The sequence below is a fragment of the Pan troglodytes genome, chromosome 11 (genome assembly GCF_028858775.2).
Source record: "Pan troglodytes isolate AG18354 chromosome 11, NHGRI_mPanTro3-v2.0_pri, whole genome shotgun sequence".
NCBI lineage: Eukaryota > Metazoa > Chordata > Mammalia > Primates > Hominidae > Pan > Pan troglodytes.
In genome coordinates this window covers 27,987,110-28,005,754 of record NC_072409.2, presented here as the reverse complement: position 1 = coordinate 28,005,754, position 18,645 = coordinate 27,987,110, and the positions used below count along the sequence as shown (strand labels likewise).

At 35.7% G+C, this 18,645-nt stretch overlaps 1 protein-coding gene across 2 annotated transcripts in view; it reads right to left on the bottom strand.

The window, feature by feature from the left end:
- SVEP1 (sushi, von Willebrand factor type A, EGF and pentraxin domain containing 1) overlaps window positions 1–18,645 on the bottom strand; it is a 205,056-nt gene that overhangs the window by 83,119 nt on the left and 103,292 nt on the right. For both annotated transcript variants that reach the window (XM_016961409.4, XM_520182.8), the window contains exons 14-20: window positions 18,477–18,588; window positions 14,431–14,595; window positions 13,636–13,869; window positions 11,214–11,375; window positions 8,439–8,600; window positions 1,521–1,682; window positions 1,042–1,133 (exon numbers count right to left, since the gene is read on the bottom strand). In XM_016961409.4, coding sequence (XP_016816898.1) covers window positions 1,042–1,133; window positions 1,521–1,682; window positions 8,439–8,600; window positions 11,214–11,375; window positions 13,636–13,869; window positions 14,431–14,595; window positions 18,477–18,588 — 1,089 coding nt within the window. The remainder of the gene's footprint in view (window positions 1–1,041; window positions 1,134–1,520; window positions 1,683–8,438; window positions 8,601–11,213; window positions 11,376–13,635; window positions 13,870–14,430; window positions 14,596–18,476; window positions 18,589–18,645) is intronic.

Here is an 18,645-nt window from a genome sequence, read left to right as displayed (position 1 = left end):
AGGTTTGCAACATTAGACAGCTCGTTCCTGTTTCCAGGTAAGTTCACTCAAGCTAGGTGGGTTGCTGCCTGAATAACACTGGTGCCTGCCATATAGGGGAGCAAATGATATATATCATTCTTGGGTGATGTTCTGGTAAACCTAAGGAGTGTTTCTAAATGTTGGCTGCATGCTAGAATACAATTGATATTTTGAAGGCATACTAAGGTCAGGGCGTCAACCCAGATCAGCTAAATCAGAATCTCTGGGAGTGAAGTCTGTACATTAGTGTCTTAAAAACTTGGCCAGGATTCTAATACGCCTCCATGTGACAGCCACTGCTTTAGGGGATCCTACAAATTCCTATGTCCACTAGGCTCAGTTTGAAATATGATTTATAGAGTCCTAACAAGTCATTATGTTTGGACTAGGCTGTAGGAAGTTGTAATCAGAAAAATATCCCCATTATCCATGAAAATACTAAAAGGCAAGGAATTCATGACATTGGACAAGGTGAGTTCAGAGTAATGACTGAATCTATTAAAGTAACCAAGACTTAACAACTAGTCTTGTAAAAAATATAAAGCATTTGGTTTAGCTATATTCTTAATTTATGTTTCTTAATTTTTAAGGACTCCTACTTTTCCCCAAGAAATCTTTTCTTTTCTGGCAAAGAAATTTAAATAATTTTCATGAAAGTTGGGTAACTCTGCCTGCCAATTAGAAAAGGCCTTTCCTTAAACCACATTCTCTTACTCAAATGATGGGTTGTGCTTGTGGTAAGTGCTTATAGTGAATCAAAAGGCTCCCTGGATCTACTCATTCTTATTGCCAGGCATTTCTGGGAAAAACTCTCATTTTTGGTACTTAGAACATCTAATGTTGCATTTTGGGAATGTTCTAAACAGGAGTCATTGTAAATACAATTATTCATTTATAAAATTCATACATCTTGATTACTTAAAGTTTCAATCCTGGTCCTTTTCCTGTGTGTGATGTGTAAAATGACAAATTGCTTTCCAAGCATTCCACTAGAGAAAATTTTATGCAAAATGAACTTGCCTGACTGCTGATTTCATGCCTCTTTTTAATATGTCCAAGAGAGGCAGGGGGCACCACACTTTCCTCTGCCGCTGAGAAAGTTGAACTAAAACCTAATCAATTAATAGAAAAACATGTCAGTGTGGCAAATATGCCAGTAAATGGACTATATCTAACACTATGGTCAAGATTCTGGTTGTCAGAGTGGGTAAAGCCACATATATTTTGTTTCACTTATATTTTAAAAAAGAAAATCGAGATGGATGGCATACATCATTACATCCTAGACTCTTAGAAAGAAATTTAGAAGTTATCAAGTTCAGTGTTTCCAAAACAAGACTCTGTGTCATGGTCATCAAAAATACCTCAGAAGGACAATTTAACAAGTCCAGATGCCCAAATCCACCGAAAATAGTAATATTCAGAACTGAAGCTACAACAGAGACAGGGAAAAGTAAATGTCCAACATAGGATTACATAAGAAATGAAGTTCATCTTACTTGAACATTCTGTGATGGATCTGGAACCAGCGAATGGGGTAGTTCCATAAAAGGGACAGGCCAGGCAGAAGGCCTTCCCTGCATTAGGTTGGTAATAGTCACGAGGACATGGGTGACAGGGCATTAACCCAGAACGTGAGAATTTTCCTTCTGGACAAGGAACTGCAGAGGTAAAAACAAATCATATGTGCATATAAAGTAACAAACCCTACATTTGAAAGAAGTGATTTAATCTGTGCATATAAGAAACCTACTGAATTATCTATATAATCTCTTCCATATATTTAATACGCATACCATCTTATCACCCAGGTAAATGTTTTGTTGGGTCTCCTTCCTGTCTTTAGTAACACATGTTAATTTAATAAAGTTTAGAATTGGCCATATAATTGTATTCTGATTTTTCCACCTAACACGATATCATAAGTGTTTCCCAAATCATTCCCCCAGATTATTGAATAGTATAGATTTTAATAAAAATAAAAATGTTGCATCTCATTGACAGACCATGATTGATCTAACATTTTTTTCTACTATTGGATATTTAGATTGTTTTCATTTGTTTGCTATTATAAATAATGCTGAAGTAAATTTTTTGCATAAATCTTTGTATTTAGCTCTGATTATTTCCTTGGGATAATAGTTGACTTTGAGTAGTTGAATTAGAATAATTGGATTTGAGTAGTTGAATAGTTAGGTCTAAAGATTTGAAAAGATTAAAGCCATTGATATATAGTGCCAAATCATTAAAAAAATAAGTCGTTCCAATTTATACTCCCATTAGTAGTGTATGAAATCACTCTTTTCACATGCTCTTCAGCATTGGTATTATTAAATTTTTTTTCCAATTTGAGGGTGAAAACGGAATTAGTTATTTTAATTTGCATCTTGATGATAAATGAAGTTGCTTTCTTCTACTTATTAGAAATTTTATTTCTCCTGAATAGTCTATTATTTATGGAGGTTATGATTATTTTATATATTAAGAATATGAATCCTTTGACACACTTAGACTAATTATTTTTGCCAGTTTGTGCTTTGCCTGTTAATTTTAACTGCTTTCATGACCAAGTAATTATGACTCCTCCTTATTTAACACTACAATAATATAAGGTAAATATATTTACCTATGAGAGGTTTAGCGAAATCAGTAGTTTTATCGCTAGTATTTTTATTGGCTATTTTCTAAGTAATATGAATTGTAATTTGATTTTTTGACACAATTATTTTTCAGAAAGATGGTTTAAAATGTATAAATATTTGGAATATGCTTTTTTAATTAATTTCTGTTTTTAATCATCTTATGGTCAGATAATTTATATTGCATAACTAATTGCTACCTTTTGAATTTTATTGAGACTTTTTTGTTCATTATATCTAAAGATAAAAATAATAAATACTTCATTAAAAGTGTTATCACAGTAGAGTAAAAAGTATAACGTGTATTATTAGTTCAGCCTTATCAATCATGTACTGTAAGTTTTCTGTGTACTTACTGATTGCCTACATGATCTTTATAAATTCAAAGGAGTGGTGGGGTATGGTGGCTCATGCCTGTAACCCCAGCACTTTGGGAGGCTGAGGTGGGCGAATCACTTGAGGTCAGGAGTTCCAGACTAGCCTGGCCAAAATGGCGAAACACCGTCTCTACTAAAAGTACAAAAATTAGCCAGTGTGGTGTCAGGTACCTGTAATCCCAGCTACTCAAGAGGCTAAGGCAGGAGAATTGCTTGAACCCGGGAGGCAGAGGTTGCAGTGAGATGAGATGGCACCCACTGCACTCCAGCCTGAGCCACGGAGTGAGACTCCGTCTCGAAAAAAAAAAAAAAAAATTCAAGGAAGGTATTAAAATCTTCCATGAAAATTTTATTTTTACAATTTACCATTGTGAGACATACAGATTTTGAAGTATTTTACTGCTGTTATTTGATGACAAAGCTTTATTATGACTAACTTATACTGCTTGTGAATTACGTAAAAATAACTCTTTTCTTCCTCATGTGATGCTATTGGGCTTTGAATTGAACTTTTTCATAAATACCCTTTACCACCCCTACCTGCTTGTTTTTTGTATTCATGGGTCTGGAAATCTTATTATTTTTAACCTTTCACCGCCATTTGTGTTAGGCTTTTTGTAAATAACATTCATTTGAGAATTGCCATTTAACCAAATCTGAAATTCTCTTGCCATTAACGAGTGGAATATTAACAAAATTAAAAATGGCCTCAAACATAAAACAAGCTCGGGTTTTCCTCCATGATGTTTTGTTGCATTTAGCAGAGGGCAGGGGAACAGAGCACTCATGACTTAATTCTTTGGTTGGGGTTTTAGACAGCAACCCAAGTATGAATTCAGGTTGGGTGTGTCCTTTCTTTGGGTGAACTGGCATCATCTGGATAGATATTAAAGCCATTATAAACTGAGAAAACTATTAAAAATGCTAAGACTTGTCTGCATAAATGTAAATATGGAAGACAGAACACAAAAAGTAGCTACTCAGGATGTCAGCATCCTTATCATTTAGGGTTTGGTGTCCTTATAATAAAAATAGTACAGCAGAGATAATTAGTAGTATGGCTGAAAAGTTTAGAGATGGACTGAGGTTCAAGGGAGCAGGGTATGCCATGTCATAGCATCTTTTTTTAATTGATTTGAGAAAAAACAAAGCATTTGTGATAATCTCAAGACATTTAGATCAAAATTTTAAAACAAAAATAGCCAAATTTTTTGCTAAAGAGCTCTTTTACCCAATTAACAAAAGAGCTCAATGAAGAGATGGTAATTCAATCAAGAGATGGCAGAAAATATCATAGATTTTTATGCAAATTTAGAAAAAATATTTCTTGCAGGTTTGGTCTTTACATGCATAAAATTTACATTTTTAAACTGTATCTTTATTTCACTAAGAACAAGCTAATTTACTCTTTGATTGATAGATCTCAGAGTGCTAGGTAGAGCTCTGTTATTCGCACAAACTGTAAACTTGCTTAGTTTAAAATGGGTTTCCTCAATCTCAAGTTTCCAAAAGTGATTGCCTATTTGGAAAAGGTAACTTACACACAGCTAATTAGTTAACTGAAAGCATCAATCTTCTGCTGGTAAAAGTATAAAACTTTTGTTTGAGAGAATATCTCTGAGTATGTATGAAATGCTGAAAAGATAAATTCCATCAGTAAAACTCAAGATGCTATAATGAATTAAACTTTTTTTACATATAATTTTCAGCACAAAGATGCTCAAAAAGAAAAGAAGTTTATGCCCCTAGAAACTAACAGAAGGTAAAAAATTGTACTAAGATGTAATAGTAATAAAATACTAACATTAAAAATAAATCTATTAGCTTCTAAAAATACCCAACTCATCATTGTAATGTCTATACTTTTTAGCATAGAAAATATAAAATAAATTTGCATGTGCAATTTTATTAGTTTAAGTTATTGTCCAAGGGCAGACAGTTGTGTTCAGAAATATATTTTCCTGCAGTGGTCAATTAGCATTTAATAGAGTATTTATATATGTAGTAAACATATATACACACACACACACACATATATATGTATATGTATATATAAACATACATATATACATAATAGTGGCACTATCTAGTATGTAATACTAAACATGTACATGTACACACACACATAAATACGCAATTCCTAATGAACTAGTGTCATGAGAAAAGAGGGGTGAATGTTTCATTTTGATTCTTGGCCAAAGAAACTAGTCTCCCAGTCAAGAAAAATGCAACAAAACCCTCTTTTCACCTCCTCTATTGGAGACAGACAGACAGAGAGAGAGAGAGAGAGAGAGAGAGAGAGAGAGAGAGAGAGAGAGAAATAATCTAAGTATGCCAAAATGATATTAAAATCAAATGACAAACAGTGCATGGAAATGACCAGGAAAAAAATGTCATATCACTTGTGCTGTTCTCTGACAGTGTTAAGGGCAACACATATAGACCTGGAGCCAAGTGGATTTTGCCTTTTCAATGGGTTTTCTGACTATGATTAATAATACTATATTGTATACTAGAAATTTGCTAAGAGAATTTCAGGTTCTCTTACCACACACACCCAAAGAACGGCAACTATGTGAGATGATGTATATGTGCATAAGAATATCATAACGTCATTTTGTACACCTTAATTATAGATCATTTTAAATAAATAAATCAGTTTCCTAAGATGAGGTCAGAGGTCAATGACTTCCCGAGCCTCCTTTTAACTTCATCCTGGAGAGTCAGGGTGAAAGGTGGTGTCATCCTAGTCTAAACATCATCTTTTCTTCTCCTATAGATCATATATTAACAACAACAACAACAAGTACCTATTGAACTTATTCTTCTGATGAAAATCATTTTTAATGAATGAAAAATTTCAGACTCTTGAGTGTGTACCTACAAACCCAATATGTAATAACCTAAGAAGTTATAAAAAGTAAAATGTACAAAGAATATATTACTTTAACTAATATACTTTGTGATACTTAAATATGATTGCTATCTTGAATAATAATATTTTAAGTGCCACGTGATAGAGAAATGCATAAGCAATGTCTTAGCACAAAATAAGATAAACAGTACACTATAAAAATAAATCAATACTGCTAGAAAATAAATCAGTAATAAAAATAATAAATCAATACCAAAAGAGAAAATAAAGAAAAAGGAAGGAAAGAAAGAAAGGAAGAAAAAGAAAGAAAGGCCAATGAAAGAAAGGCAGGCGAAAGAAAGGCAGGTGAAAAAAAAGACAGAAAGGCAAAAGAGAGAAAGAGAAAGAAAGACAAAAGCAAGCAAGCGAGAGAAAGTGAGAAAGGAGTTAAAAACTAACAAAAAATATATATAAGGGACCGTTTTAGAACTTGCACACATTTAAGTTTAAAATAAAATGTTTATCCAGCACCGCAGAAGAATGTTAACTTTTGTCATTCCTAATTCCCACTCATGACAAGCAGAATGTGGTTAAACTTATGCTAGGAATATTAGGAGAGTAGGGCCAAAAATTTAGAGACTTTTTGGGAATTATAACTCCTTAATTATAATAATTTAGTATTAGACAAACCTCAAGGTTTATTTAGAAAGCTAAAAAAAAAATTGTCAAATGTGAACTTGTTTCACTATAAAAATCCTAGTTGCTTTTGTGGTTGGAGGAAGTGGGCAGGAAGAGAGAATTTTTTACTGTGGACTTTCTGCCAAAATTATTTCTTATATTGACAAAAGAGTCTCTAGCAGATCTATTTCAATCAGAATGTGAAGGCTTGTGAGACTTTTAATTAAAAGATCCAAAGCTGGTATTATCCAACAGACATGGTTGATGAGTTTCAGTTAGGCCCTAAATTTTCTTCTCAACTCTTCAGTGAAACTATTAGGTTGATGAATATTACTTGCCCAATGCCTCAGGTCTCAGACTTATATCTACCTTGATCCTACTAGACTGAGATAATTTAAACAGATGGAGTATATATAAACCTATAATTCAGAGTGTGTTTTGCCTGTTTCCTTTTCTCCCAATGCACTTATGAGGACTACAACTTCCAAGATGCAATGCTGGAAACGCCCCTTCCTGCCCTTGCACATTAACTTTTCCTACCTCTTGTTTACTGGTGATCTCTCTCTAACTGGATGAAGTTAAGCATGGCTGGGTGCAGTGAGAGTAGGAAGTGTGCCTATGTGTCTCTGTGTAGCCTGAGAGAAGTAGGGAACCGGTAGGTTGGCTTCTTAAAAACATCATTCAATGTGGGAACAGCTTCTTCATTTCTCAGTTGCCATAGACCTTAGGTTTTTAAATAAAACTATAGAGGTAGGATACACAATTAAAAAAAAAAATCTTTCATCAAGGAATGTTTGTTAGGTTCCCAGTGAGTAGCAGAGGTAGGCCAACAACATTTTTAGTCCAGTTCTATTGACTTTGCAAATTACAGTAGTTGCAATTTTTTGGAATTTCTGGAAGTAGGCTGACCTTGACTGTCAGTCCTAATTTCATTGTCATTCTAAGTTTTCATCTTTTGTTTCTGTTTACATGTTCATGAGTATTTTGCTGGAAAACATCCCTCAGTAGGGATGTTAGTCAGAAATACTGAAAAATTGGAACTCTAATCTTTTTTTTTTTCTATTTAAACCAGTGGTTCTCAATGTGTGGTCCCTGGACCAGTAGAATCAGCATTACTTGAAACCATTTGCTAACAGAAATATGAATTCTCAGACCCCTCCCCAGACCTACCAAATCAAAGACCCTGGAGGTAGGGCCTCACAATCTGTCTTAAAAAGCTCTCCATGCTGACATTTGAGAACCAAAATTAGTGGCTCTCATATTTTCCTAATCACTTCAAATAATCACCTGGAGAAACTTAAAAAAAAAAAAAAGAAAACCAATTCCCAGCCTCTACTCAGACAAGTTAAATCAGAATCTCTGGGAGAGAAGATCAGGTTTCAGTATTTTAAAAATACCCATGTAAATGTGAAGATGATTCTAATGTGCTGCCTTACTGAATAACTACTCACGAAAACCTTCAACTCGTAAGGAATGAAATTCATAATCCACAGAATAAAATATTTTTAGAGTTTCAAGAAACACTAGACAGAACTTCACTTTATAAAGGAGGGAATGAAGTTCCTAGTTTAGATATATTTCTACCATATCATGAAGCCACATGTTTATTACTGTATGAGGCCTGGGACCAAGTCTCGTACTTCTTTTGTGTTCCTAACCCAGCCCGGTGTTTACACGGCAGGTATTTATACCTAAGTGTTAACTGGCTGAGAAAAGAAACTAAACAAACAAAAAAACCTTTTTATGAAGAGACAGTTATTTCCATTCTGTGCATAGAGTAGATGTAAGTTTTTGCGGAAAATATGCCACTCCTTCATGCATAGAACCTAGTAGGTTTAAAGAAATATCAATGTCTAAGGCTTTGATAACCTCCACATGCAGAAATGTTCACGGCTCCTCTTTTCACAGTTGAGGTGTTTTCTGGACACGAGAGGCAGCTCCGGGAACCAAATTTTGGCTGATAAGTGCCCAGTGGACACGATTCACAAGTCTCAAGTCCACTGTATGAGTAGGTGCCTTGTTTACACTGAGCTGAAAAGAAAAAGGTAATATTACTATCAATAATGATATTAAGCTGCATAAAATTAGCACTGTGCGGGATAGGGTTTTCTGCACTTTAGTTTAGGACAGAAGGACAGAATGAGGGACCCAGAGAGCTCTTTCTCCTGTTAGCTAAGCATACACATATTGTGGCACCACCATGCTTCTCTATACTAAGTTTTAGACTGTTTCCATTTACTTCCATTATGACCTTTTACAGTGTTTGACGCATAGAACACGTTTAATAAATAGTTGTCGAATGAAGTTAGAAATACATAGCACAGAAGGACACTATGATAGGAACAAGTTGTACACTGGGAATTTGTTCATGTAGAAGTTCTCAATATGTACACTGTTATCCTGAGTGGCAGAAACAAAACCCCAAACCTAGCTAGAGCCTTATAAACTACTCTGAAATCTCTGCTTTAAAAAAGAACTGGCTGCTCTAAATAAGAACCGGCTCTGCTACCTCCTCCTACCTAGACACGCCATTTCATCCAAGGGCCAGTGGGGAGTAGAACATAAAAGCAGACATACCTTCATGCCCAGAGAGGTGAAGCAGCTTGCTAAAATTCATAAGGATGATTTGTAGAAGAACAGGACTTTGGCCAGATGCCCTGACTCCCAGAGTACTGGCCTTTCTTTCTGCTTTTGACCTCCAAACAACTCTCCTTTTCACCATTGCTAACATGTTTAGCGCATTTCCAATTACGTAGCACTGCTCTAGAGTTTACATCAGTCATTAAACACCCACACCTGCATTCAGAACTATGGCAAAGAAGCACACTTTTGAAATTCCTTCTTTTAGGCATGTCTTGCTGTAGCCTTAATTATGAGAGAAAACGTTTCCATCAGGAACTCTTACTGAGAATAATAGTGAAAATATTTTGAAAATATTGAATATTTTAGTAGCAAGAATATGTGCACATGTGCCTGTAGTTATTCATTTCCAAGTAAACTGAGAACTGATCTCATCACATCAGACACTATTCTAACAAAAAGCAATCCAATAATTGCAAAGTGTCATGAGACTTCTTTCCATTAATTAATGTGAGATTCAAGAAAAGAATCCAGCTGATAGATATAGTTTGGATGTGTGTCTCTGCCCAAATCTCATGTTGAAATATAATCCCCAGTGTTGGAAGTGGGGCCTGGTGGGAGGTGATTGGATCATGGGGGTGGATTTCTCATGGATGGTTTAGCATCATACCCCTGGGGCTGTTCTAGTGATAGAGTTCTCGTGATACCTCGTTGTATAAAAGTATGTGGCATCTCCCCTGTCTTTTTTACTTTTTTTTTTTTTTGAGATAGGGTCTTGCTCTGTCCCTCAGGCTGGAGTGCAGTGGTGCGGTCATAGCTCACTGCAGCCTCCACCTCCCGGGCTCAAGCAATCCTCCCACCTCATTCTCCTGAGTAACTGGAACTACAGGTGTGCACCACCATGCCTGGCTAATTTTTGTATTTTTTGTAGAGACAGGATTTTGCCATGTTGCCCAGGCTGGCCTTGAACTCCTTGGCTCAAACAAACTGCCTGCCTCAGCCTCCCAAAGTGCTGGGATTACAGGTGTGAGCCACCATATATTCCCCCCTCCCACCCCAACCCCCTCCCTTGCTCCTACTTTCTCCACGTGACATGCCTGCTCCTTATTTGCCTTCTGCCATGATTGGAAGCTTCCTAAAGGCCACCCCAGAAGCAGATGCTGCTATGCTTCCTGCATAGCCTGCAAAACCATGAGCCAATTAAAACTCTTTTCTTTATAAATTACTCAGTCTCAAGTAATCCTTTATAGCAATGCCAGAATGGCCTAACACACCAGGCTAACTGATGAATGTGGATTGGAGTTTGACTTAGAGACAGCAATGGAATATTTCCAAAAGGAAAGCTAAATGGACTTCTTTAAAGTGGGGGAAACACTCAGGTAATATTTTATGTTTAAAAGAAAGAAAAAATAAATAAATAAAATTGCTTTCTGTATACTATTATTTCATTTTATTTGCCACTTAGATTTCAGGACTGTGATGGGGCTTAGAACACCCTACCCCTAAATATCATACCTTGCCTTGGCATACTGAATATTTCAAGCCGAAGGAAATTTGAGAAAACCATAGAAGCAGGAAAGTGTCTCTGAACTTCTGCCTTTCTTTCCTTTAGGAGATCATAAAACCTAGAAATAATTCTTGGACCTTCCCCTTTGAAGCAGACTGTAAAACCCTCATGTGAGAAATGCCCACCCTATACTCAGAGGAAAAGAATATTCTTAGCCCTGAAGACACAGGGACACATTGAAGAATCTGAACAAACAAGACTTGCTAAGCTCCACCTAGCTTATTCCCAATAGATCATTCTTCTCCACAACTATCCTCTTCTTTATCCAATTTAGCATAAAAATATACAGGTTTCCCTGATTCATTTCTGGAGGCTCCTATGTCACCTAAAACTTATATTGAATAAATGTGTATGCTTTTCTCTTGCAAATCTATCTTTTGCCACAGGGGCCTCAGACAAGAGCCGAGTGTTGGGTGAAGAAAATAAATCTTTCTTTCCCCCAAAAAGGGAAACAAAAATTGGGCTGCTTCTAGTTGAAATGTCCAGTAAGCCTCTACCTTTACAATCAGAGATGTTTCTTGAATGGATATATTCCGTGTACATCCCAGAGGGGCAAAGCTTGCACTCAAGTTGCCCTTCTTCATCTTGATAGGATCCGATCCGGCAGCTTTCACAGGTGAAATGTTCCAGATTATAATAGGTTCCCAAAGGGCAATTGACTACAGAAAAAGCAAACAGGAAACACTGAATAAACTACAATGGTGGAACACACTGGGCTTTTTTTTCCTAAGACATGAAAGTAATAAAGCATGCTTGAAGGTGCTATTGTTTATGGGTTAAATTTTACGGCCAGAGGCTTATTCACAAGGTAAACCTTTCAGAAATATATTCCCAGGAACCAACAGTAAGACATTCATTTATTTTTTAAAGATAAAGCAAATTCTTATTGACCAAGCTTAAGGCTTATATAATGGGGGTTTAAAAGTGTGGGTTAAAGCTGTGATAAGCCAGATCATCACGGGAAAGACAGTTAACAAAGAAAAAGCTGATGGAGAAAAAAGGAAAAAACAGTTAGTTAGGTTCCTTTGAGGATTTCAGATACAACAAACATTTTCTTAGTTGTTTCTCTGAATGCTTCCCCATTGAAACTGACTGCTTGTCAGTTAGCACCCTCCTTTTCTTGAGATTTGGTAGGTTTGGGGTGGCTCAGAAATTCTGAGACCAAAATACAACATTAAACTGAAAAGCCTGCTACCAAAGTTAATATCCTTAATGGGGAAGACACTTGAGATTAGTACCTAGGTGATTCTGAGATGTTAAAAAGTGTGTAATAATTACCCATGTACTTGTTAAACACGCAGATTTCAAGACCCCAACTCCAAATGCATTAGTCCTAGGATGGGGCCTGAGTCAAGATGCACTTTACAAGCATTTTATGTGATGCAAGATCACACTGAGAAATGAGAAACACCGCTCAACGTGATTCCTAATTTTTACTCACAAGGTGGGGAGGAAACAAATGCAGGCTTAGAACAACAATTTTAATGTGCTTTTGATGGGCTGAATTTGTCACACTACAAAAAACCCAACGGAGCTCTTGGACTAGCAATAAGAACTGTGGAAGAAGGGCACAAGAACCCACGTTTATGGAGAGATGAACGTAAGATTCATGCCATTCGGTTCAGCTGAGTGTACACAGCTCCATTACAGGAGATTTCCTTATCTATAAATGATGATTTCTTTGGGGAACAGGCTGGAATTGACCCAGATCATGGCAGTCTAGAATCGGGCTTAAAAGTTAAGGGGTTTGGAGTGGGGAGGGAGAATAGGGAGTGACTTTAATGGGCATAGAGTCTCCTTTGAGGGTGATGAAAATGTTTTGGGAAGAGAGGTGATGGTTGCACACCATTGTGAATGTACTTCATGCCATTGAATTATACACTTTAAAATGGTTAATTTTATGTTATGTGAACTTCACCTCAATTAAAAAAAAAGCTAAGACTCGTGTTGGCTGCCTGGATGGGAATTTTTGCCACACTACTTACTGTCTTATTTTATTTTTATTTTTGAGAGAGTATCTCACTCTGTTGCCCAGGCTGGAGTGCAGTGGCGCAATCATAGCTCACTGCAGCCTTGACTTCTGGGGCTCAAGTAATCCTCCCACCTCAGCCTCCCGAGTTGCTGGGACTACAGGCATGTGCCATCATGCTTGGCTAATTTTTGGGGTATTTTTTGTAGACAAAGGGTTTTGCCATGTTGCCCAGGCTGGTCTCGAACTCCTGGGCTCAAGTGATCCTCCCGCCTTGGCCTCCCAAAGTGCTGGGATTACAGGCATGAGCTACCGAGCCTGGCCTCCACTTACTGTCTTCATATATATATATAGAAAAATAAATATATATATATATTTATTATACTTTAAGTTCTAGGGTACCTGTGCACAACGTGCAGGTTTCTTACGTATGTATACATGTGCCATGTTGGTGTGCTGCACCCATTAACTTGTCATTTACATTAGGTATATCTCCTAATGCTATTCCTCCCCACTTACTGTCTTAATGGGTAAGTCTTACGGGCAAATTCTTAGCCTCTCTGGCTTCAGTTTTCTCATCCGTAAAATGTGTTTAATAATAATGGTACCTCACAGAGGTGCTAAACAGGATTAAACATGACTGGTGCTCAGCTGGAATACAGAAGTGGTCAAAAAGTATTCATTATTATTATTGGAGCTGTTACTGAAAGCTGTGAGGTCTAAAGATCTTTAAATAAAAATCAGATTTGAGTCCCTCCCTGAACTAGATTTCCTGTCCCTACCAACAGTAGTTCCTTAGACTCTTGAGACAAAATAGTAATAATAACAACCACACAACAAGAGCAAAATATGTTTCATTTCAATATACCTTTATAGTTGTAAAATGGCTACACCCATCTCATTTGACCCAGTATGCACCAAATATTTTTGATCACAGGGAACAGTCTTACCACACATACGCCCTCTCAGCACTGAGCCTGGTCTGCAGAAGGGGGAAGCCTTTTTTGTTTCTAATGAATTGCTGTCGGCTATAAGTATTTCTGATGCAAGCTGAAAGGAATACATGGGGTCTTTGTTGAGAGTCCTTTTCAGTTTATTTGTGATAGTTTCCAATGTCTGAAGGAGTCGTTGCTGATTTTCCCATTCAAGGGTATCATTTCTTTCATCGGGTAATGGCACACTAGCTGAGATAAAAACAAAATAAAACACAACACAAACACATGGTGTTTCAGAAAGTCATTTGTAGTTAATTTTTTACCAAATAGAAATACTTAAAATCTTTTAGTACTAATAAGTGGTCTATAGAAAAAAAATAAAAATCTTTCAGGAAAAATTAATTCAAAATAAATTTAACCACTATTTAGTGAACAATTAAGTTAAGTACACGGATAAGACTAAGAACTATACAATTTGTTTCAGTCCTCTCAGATGCTAAATCTATATCACCTTTTTTGGGAGTTCTTTATTATAACATAATAAATTCCTGTAAATTCTTGCATTTTAAAAGCGCACCTTAATCATGCCAAGATGAGAACGAAGTAGGGTGCTTTTCGCCGTGAGACCTACAAAAGACATCTATGATACTGACAGCAAAAGATGACAAGGCTTAGTTAACTGTGCTTTCCCTAATTCTCAATTCCAGAGTCATTTCCTAATAATGATAACAAATGGAAGATTTGAGAAGCAGGTTTCCAACCAAGAATTTTCCATTATATTGCTTTTTCAAATAGACAGTTTATCCTTACCTGTGATGTTAAAAATTAACTTAATTTTATAGTCAGATAATGGGGCACTTCTTTTAATCCGTGATGACCTGGCATTGCCGATGCTTGTGGCTGTTTCTTGCACAGTGTCCAGGAAGTCATCGTAAGAGTAATCCAGCCTATTAGCTGCACCCCAGCCACCTGGTCCTGGATAGTCAGGGCAGAGACACAAATGATCACACAGTTGCTTTTTCGTCAGCGTTTAGGTTCTAATGTTAAGCCACAAGTGAAATTACACTTGACCATTTCCTCAAATGCCCATAACATACTGCATACAGGGTTTGGTCTACAATGTTATATATATTGTAATTTTTGATCACTTCATATTTAATACAGATTACCAATGAATAATACTAAAAGAAGAAAGAAAAGTCTCTATGGAACTACTAGGGCATTTATACCACTCTATCTTTGAGTTAATAGTTAATTATTTTAGCTTTAGAGGTAAATTTTAGAGGTAAATAAGAGCTGGGTGCAAAATTCTAGTCAATTTCTATTTCTTTGCAAGGCTTTCTCCAATCCTTTTTTCTTTTTTTAAAATTGGCCTTATAAACTATTAATATACATAAATAGATCTCCTCTCATGAAGATTACTCAAGATGCTTTCATCGTATTTTAAAGGTAAGGGTAGTTTTCAAAGGCAGCACATAAGTTAAATGATTCTATCATACAACCACACTGGAGGCAACAAGGGTACATGGAATTCTCTAGATGCCCTTGATATCACTGTGATTAACTGCATGGGTTCAGATTGTGGCTTCTTGATGTAGGCTGCTGTATAATCTTAGTCAAGTTACCTTCATCTTTCTGAGCCTCAGTTTCTTGATTTATAAATTGAGATGATTCTTACCTGATAGATTTGTCTGTGGATTAAATGAGACAAAATATATAAGCTGTCAAACTCAGTATTTGACTTATTATAAAACTATATGAATATTATTCTGGCCATTCTATTGTTTTGTTATGTACTTTAGACAATAATTTATATTTATATAGGCCTCTCAAGTAAATTGTTTTGTGAACTTTTTGGCTTTATTTATGCTTTGGCTATTAAAATTAACTGGGATTAATATCATCTTTTTACTTAAACATTTTCTCCACAAGCATTAAGTAGCTGTTATAAAAAAAAATGAGCAAAGAGAAAAGTATTAAAAATTACTACAATGCTACCACATAGAAATAATCACCATGAACATTTTAGGCAAGCTTTTTTCCCACTATGAATGTATAAATATACACACAGATATACATTTATGCATATGTGCATACATACATATACACACACACAAACCTGGAATAAAAACAAACAACACACTTTTAACAAAACAAGATTATGCTATGTATGTATTGTTTAGTAATCTTTTTCAAATTTTATGGCATTTCTATGTGAAATGGCCACATAATACTCTCTTGTATGGTACAACACAAACAACCTACAGTTTCTATTTTTAGACTTTTAGGTTATTTCAAATGTTTAGAATATCCTTGCACATAACGGTATTTAATCAAATCTAAGATACCATCGGTTAGAAGATACATCCCAATTTCAGGTCTAAAGGAAAAATATGCATCTCAAAATTTATGAAATATAGTACATATTTGCACAATGGCATGATTTTTACCTTGAGAAATATTCTTAGAAATGAAATTTCTGGGTCTAAGTGCATGGGCATTTAAAATCCTTTAGATACATATTGTCAAATGCCCTCTTAATTTCTCCTTTCTATACAATGTATGAATATGATTTTTTCCCCTACATTCTTGCCAACTGTGGGTATTATAATTCTTGTTTGTTAATCTGACAGGTCAAAAATTGCATTTCACTTTAGTTATTTTATTTTTTGAGATGGAGTTTTGCTCTTTTTGCCCAGGCTAGAGTACAATGGCATGATCTCAGCCCACTGCAACTTCCACCTCCCGGGTTCAAGTGATTCTCCTGCCTCAGCTTCCCGAGTAGCTGGGATTACAAGCACGTGCCACCATGCTCTGCTAATTTTGTATTTTTAGTAGAGATGGGGTTTTACCATGTTGGCCAAGTTGGTCTCTAACTCCTGACCTCAAGTGATCTGCCCACCTCAGCCTCCCAACGTGCTGGGATTACAGGTGTGAGCCACCTTGCCTGGCCTAGTTTTAATTTTATATTACATGATTATTATGAAGTCAACTTGATTTTGTTATATTTACTGGTTGCTTATTTTTCATACATTATGACCTTCCAAGGCATGGTTATAAATGTTACACTGATCTTGTGACTTTCTACTGGGAATACATTTGGGGAGCAATGCTTGTTTTTAGGATCACAGGATCACATGTGCCACCTGCCCATGCTTTTTTCTCAAGAACTGCCATTTGGACCCTTATTAGGTGACAAATATCGCTCATCTCATAGACTTGTGATGACAACTGACTCTCTCTAGGTGTAACCTTGTGCCCCTAAAACCTACCGCAACAATCTGGGAGGGGAAACCTGGATCGTGTTTAACAGAAGAGGGTTGATTATTCTAGATATGTTACTGACAATGCCACCTTACTTTTTCCTATCTAAAACCTTAATTTCCAAAATGTTCACTAAAGTGCTGTACATAATAGTAAACAACCGAAAATAACCCAAAATCTACCAATAGGAAACTATTTCTATAAATTATGGTAAACTGATCGATGGGATAATATGTGGCTATTCAAACTGTACTGAAGTAGGATATTTAGTGAATAAAAATGTCCTCAATACAATGTTAACTAAGAATTTGTGTTCAAAATAGCATCAGTATATACACAATAAGCAGTTTTATATATATAATATGTATATATCATAGTATGGTATATATACAGTATATATAGTATGGTATATATATGTGTATCTACATACATATATACTTATAAATATATACATGTATTAACAGTCTTATTTCTGGGGTTGTGGATTATCTTGATTTCATTTTTTGTTTTTAAGCATTTTAAAAATTGTGTAATAAACATATGCACAAATGATATTTAAAAAAATTTAAAAATCAAAAGCAACAGTCAACATCACTCTTAATGCCAAATCACCAAAAATATTACAGACATGACTAGTATTCGAAATGGAAAAGATGTCTGCCGTAATGCGAATTAATACTTACCATCTCATAACCTTCTAAACACATGACTTGTACTTATTCATTTGATGCTTAAAATGGTCACATGAGGTGAATACTCTTATATACCCATTTTATAGGTGAGGAAACTGAGGCACAGAGTGTGTTGATAGCTTGCTCAAGATCACACAGCTAGTAGGTAGTGAGGCTAGGATTTAGACTTAAGTAGTTGGTTGTAGAGTCCACGTGTTTAACCACTACACTACTTTGATAACAATATCATTATTATTATTATCTTTTTTTTTTTTGATACAAAGTCTCACTTTGTTGCCCAGGCTGGAGTGCAGTGGCATAATCATGGCTCACTGCAGCCTCGAACTCCTGGGCTCAAGGGATCCTCCCACCTCATCCCCCTAAGTAGCTGGGACTACAGGTGTGTGCCACCATGCCTGGCAAAAAATAATCTTAATAAAAATGTTCAGAGTATACATAGAGAAAACATCAAAATTCCACTTAAAGATATATTAGACTTGAATAAATGGAATCTTAACATATTTTTGGTGAGGAATCTGAATATTTTACATGTGTAACTGTTTTATGTTAATGACTTCATTGTAACTTACACTGAATGCCATATAAAAGTTGCTGTTAGGACTTTATTACTATTCTCTTTTAGGATACATCAACATTTGAATTTTACCAGCATATGTGACTTAGTTTTCTCAGTTTTTGTCATTTTTAAGAATCCTGGCAAATAATTTTAAATAATTTGTTACTAAAATTTGATATAACCTTAATGATCTTTCAGCACATTATCAAATTATTTAGCCATCCTAAAATACTTGATGAATAAATTAATAGAAGTTAATGTTTCTAGTTTGCCTCACTTTTCTGGAATTATTCTTATTTTGCAGATTAGTCTTGCCAACTACCGATGCCACAGAATTTAATTACCAATTGCAAAGCCATTTTCATAGTCATAATTATATTCTAGGCAATATTTTTTGGTCAGGTTCTCCTCCAGTCTGCAGTCAATGTCCTCTGCATCACTACAAAATGATGGGACCTGCAAGTAAAAAATGAAGAGGATAAAGTGTAAATCACTTTTCTGCATGCCTTGGAT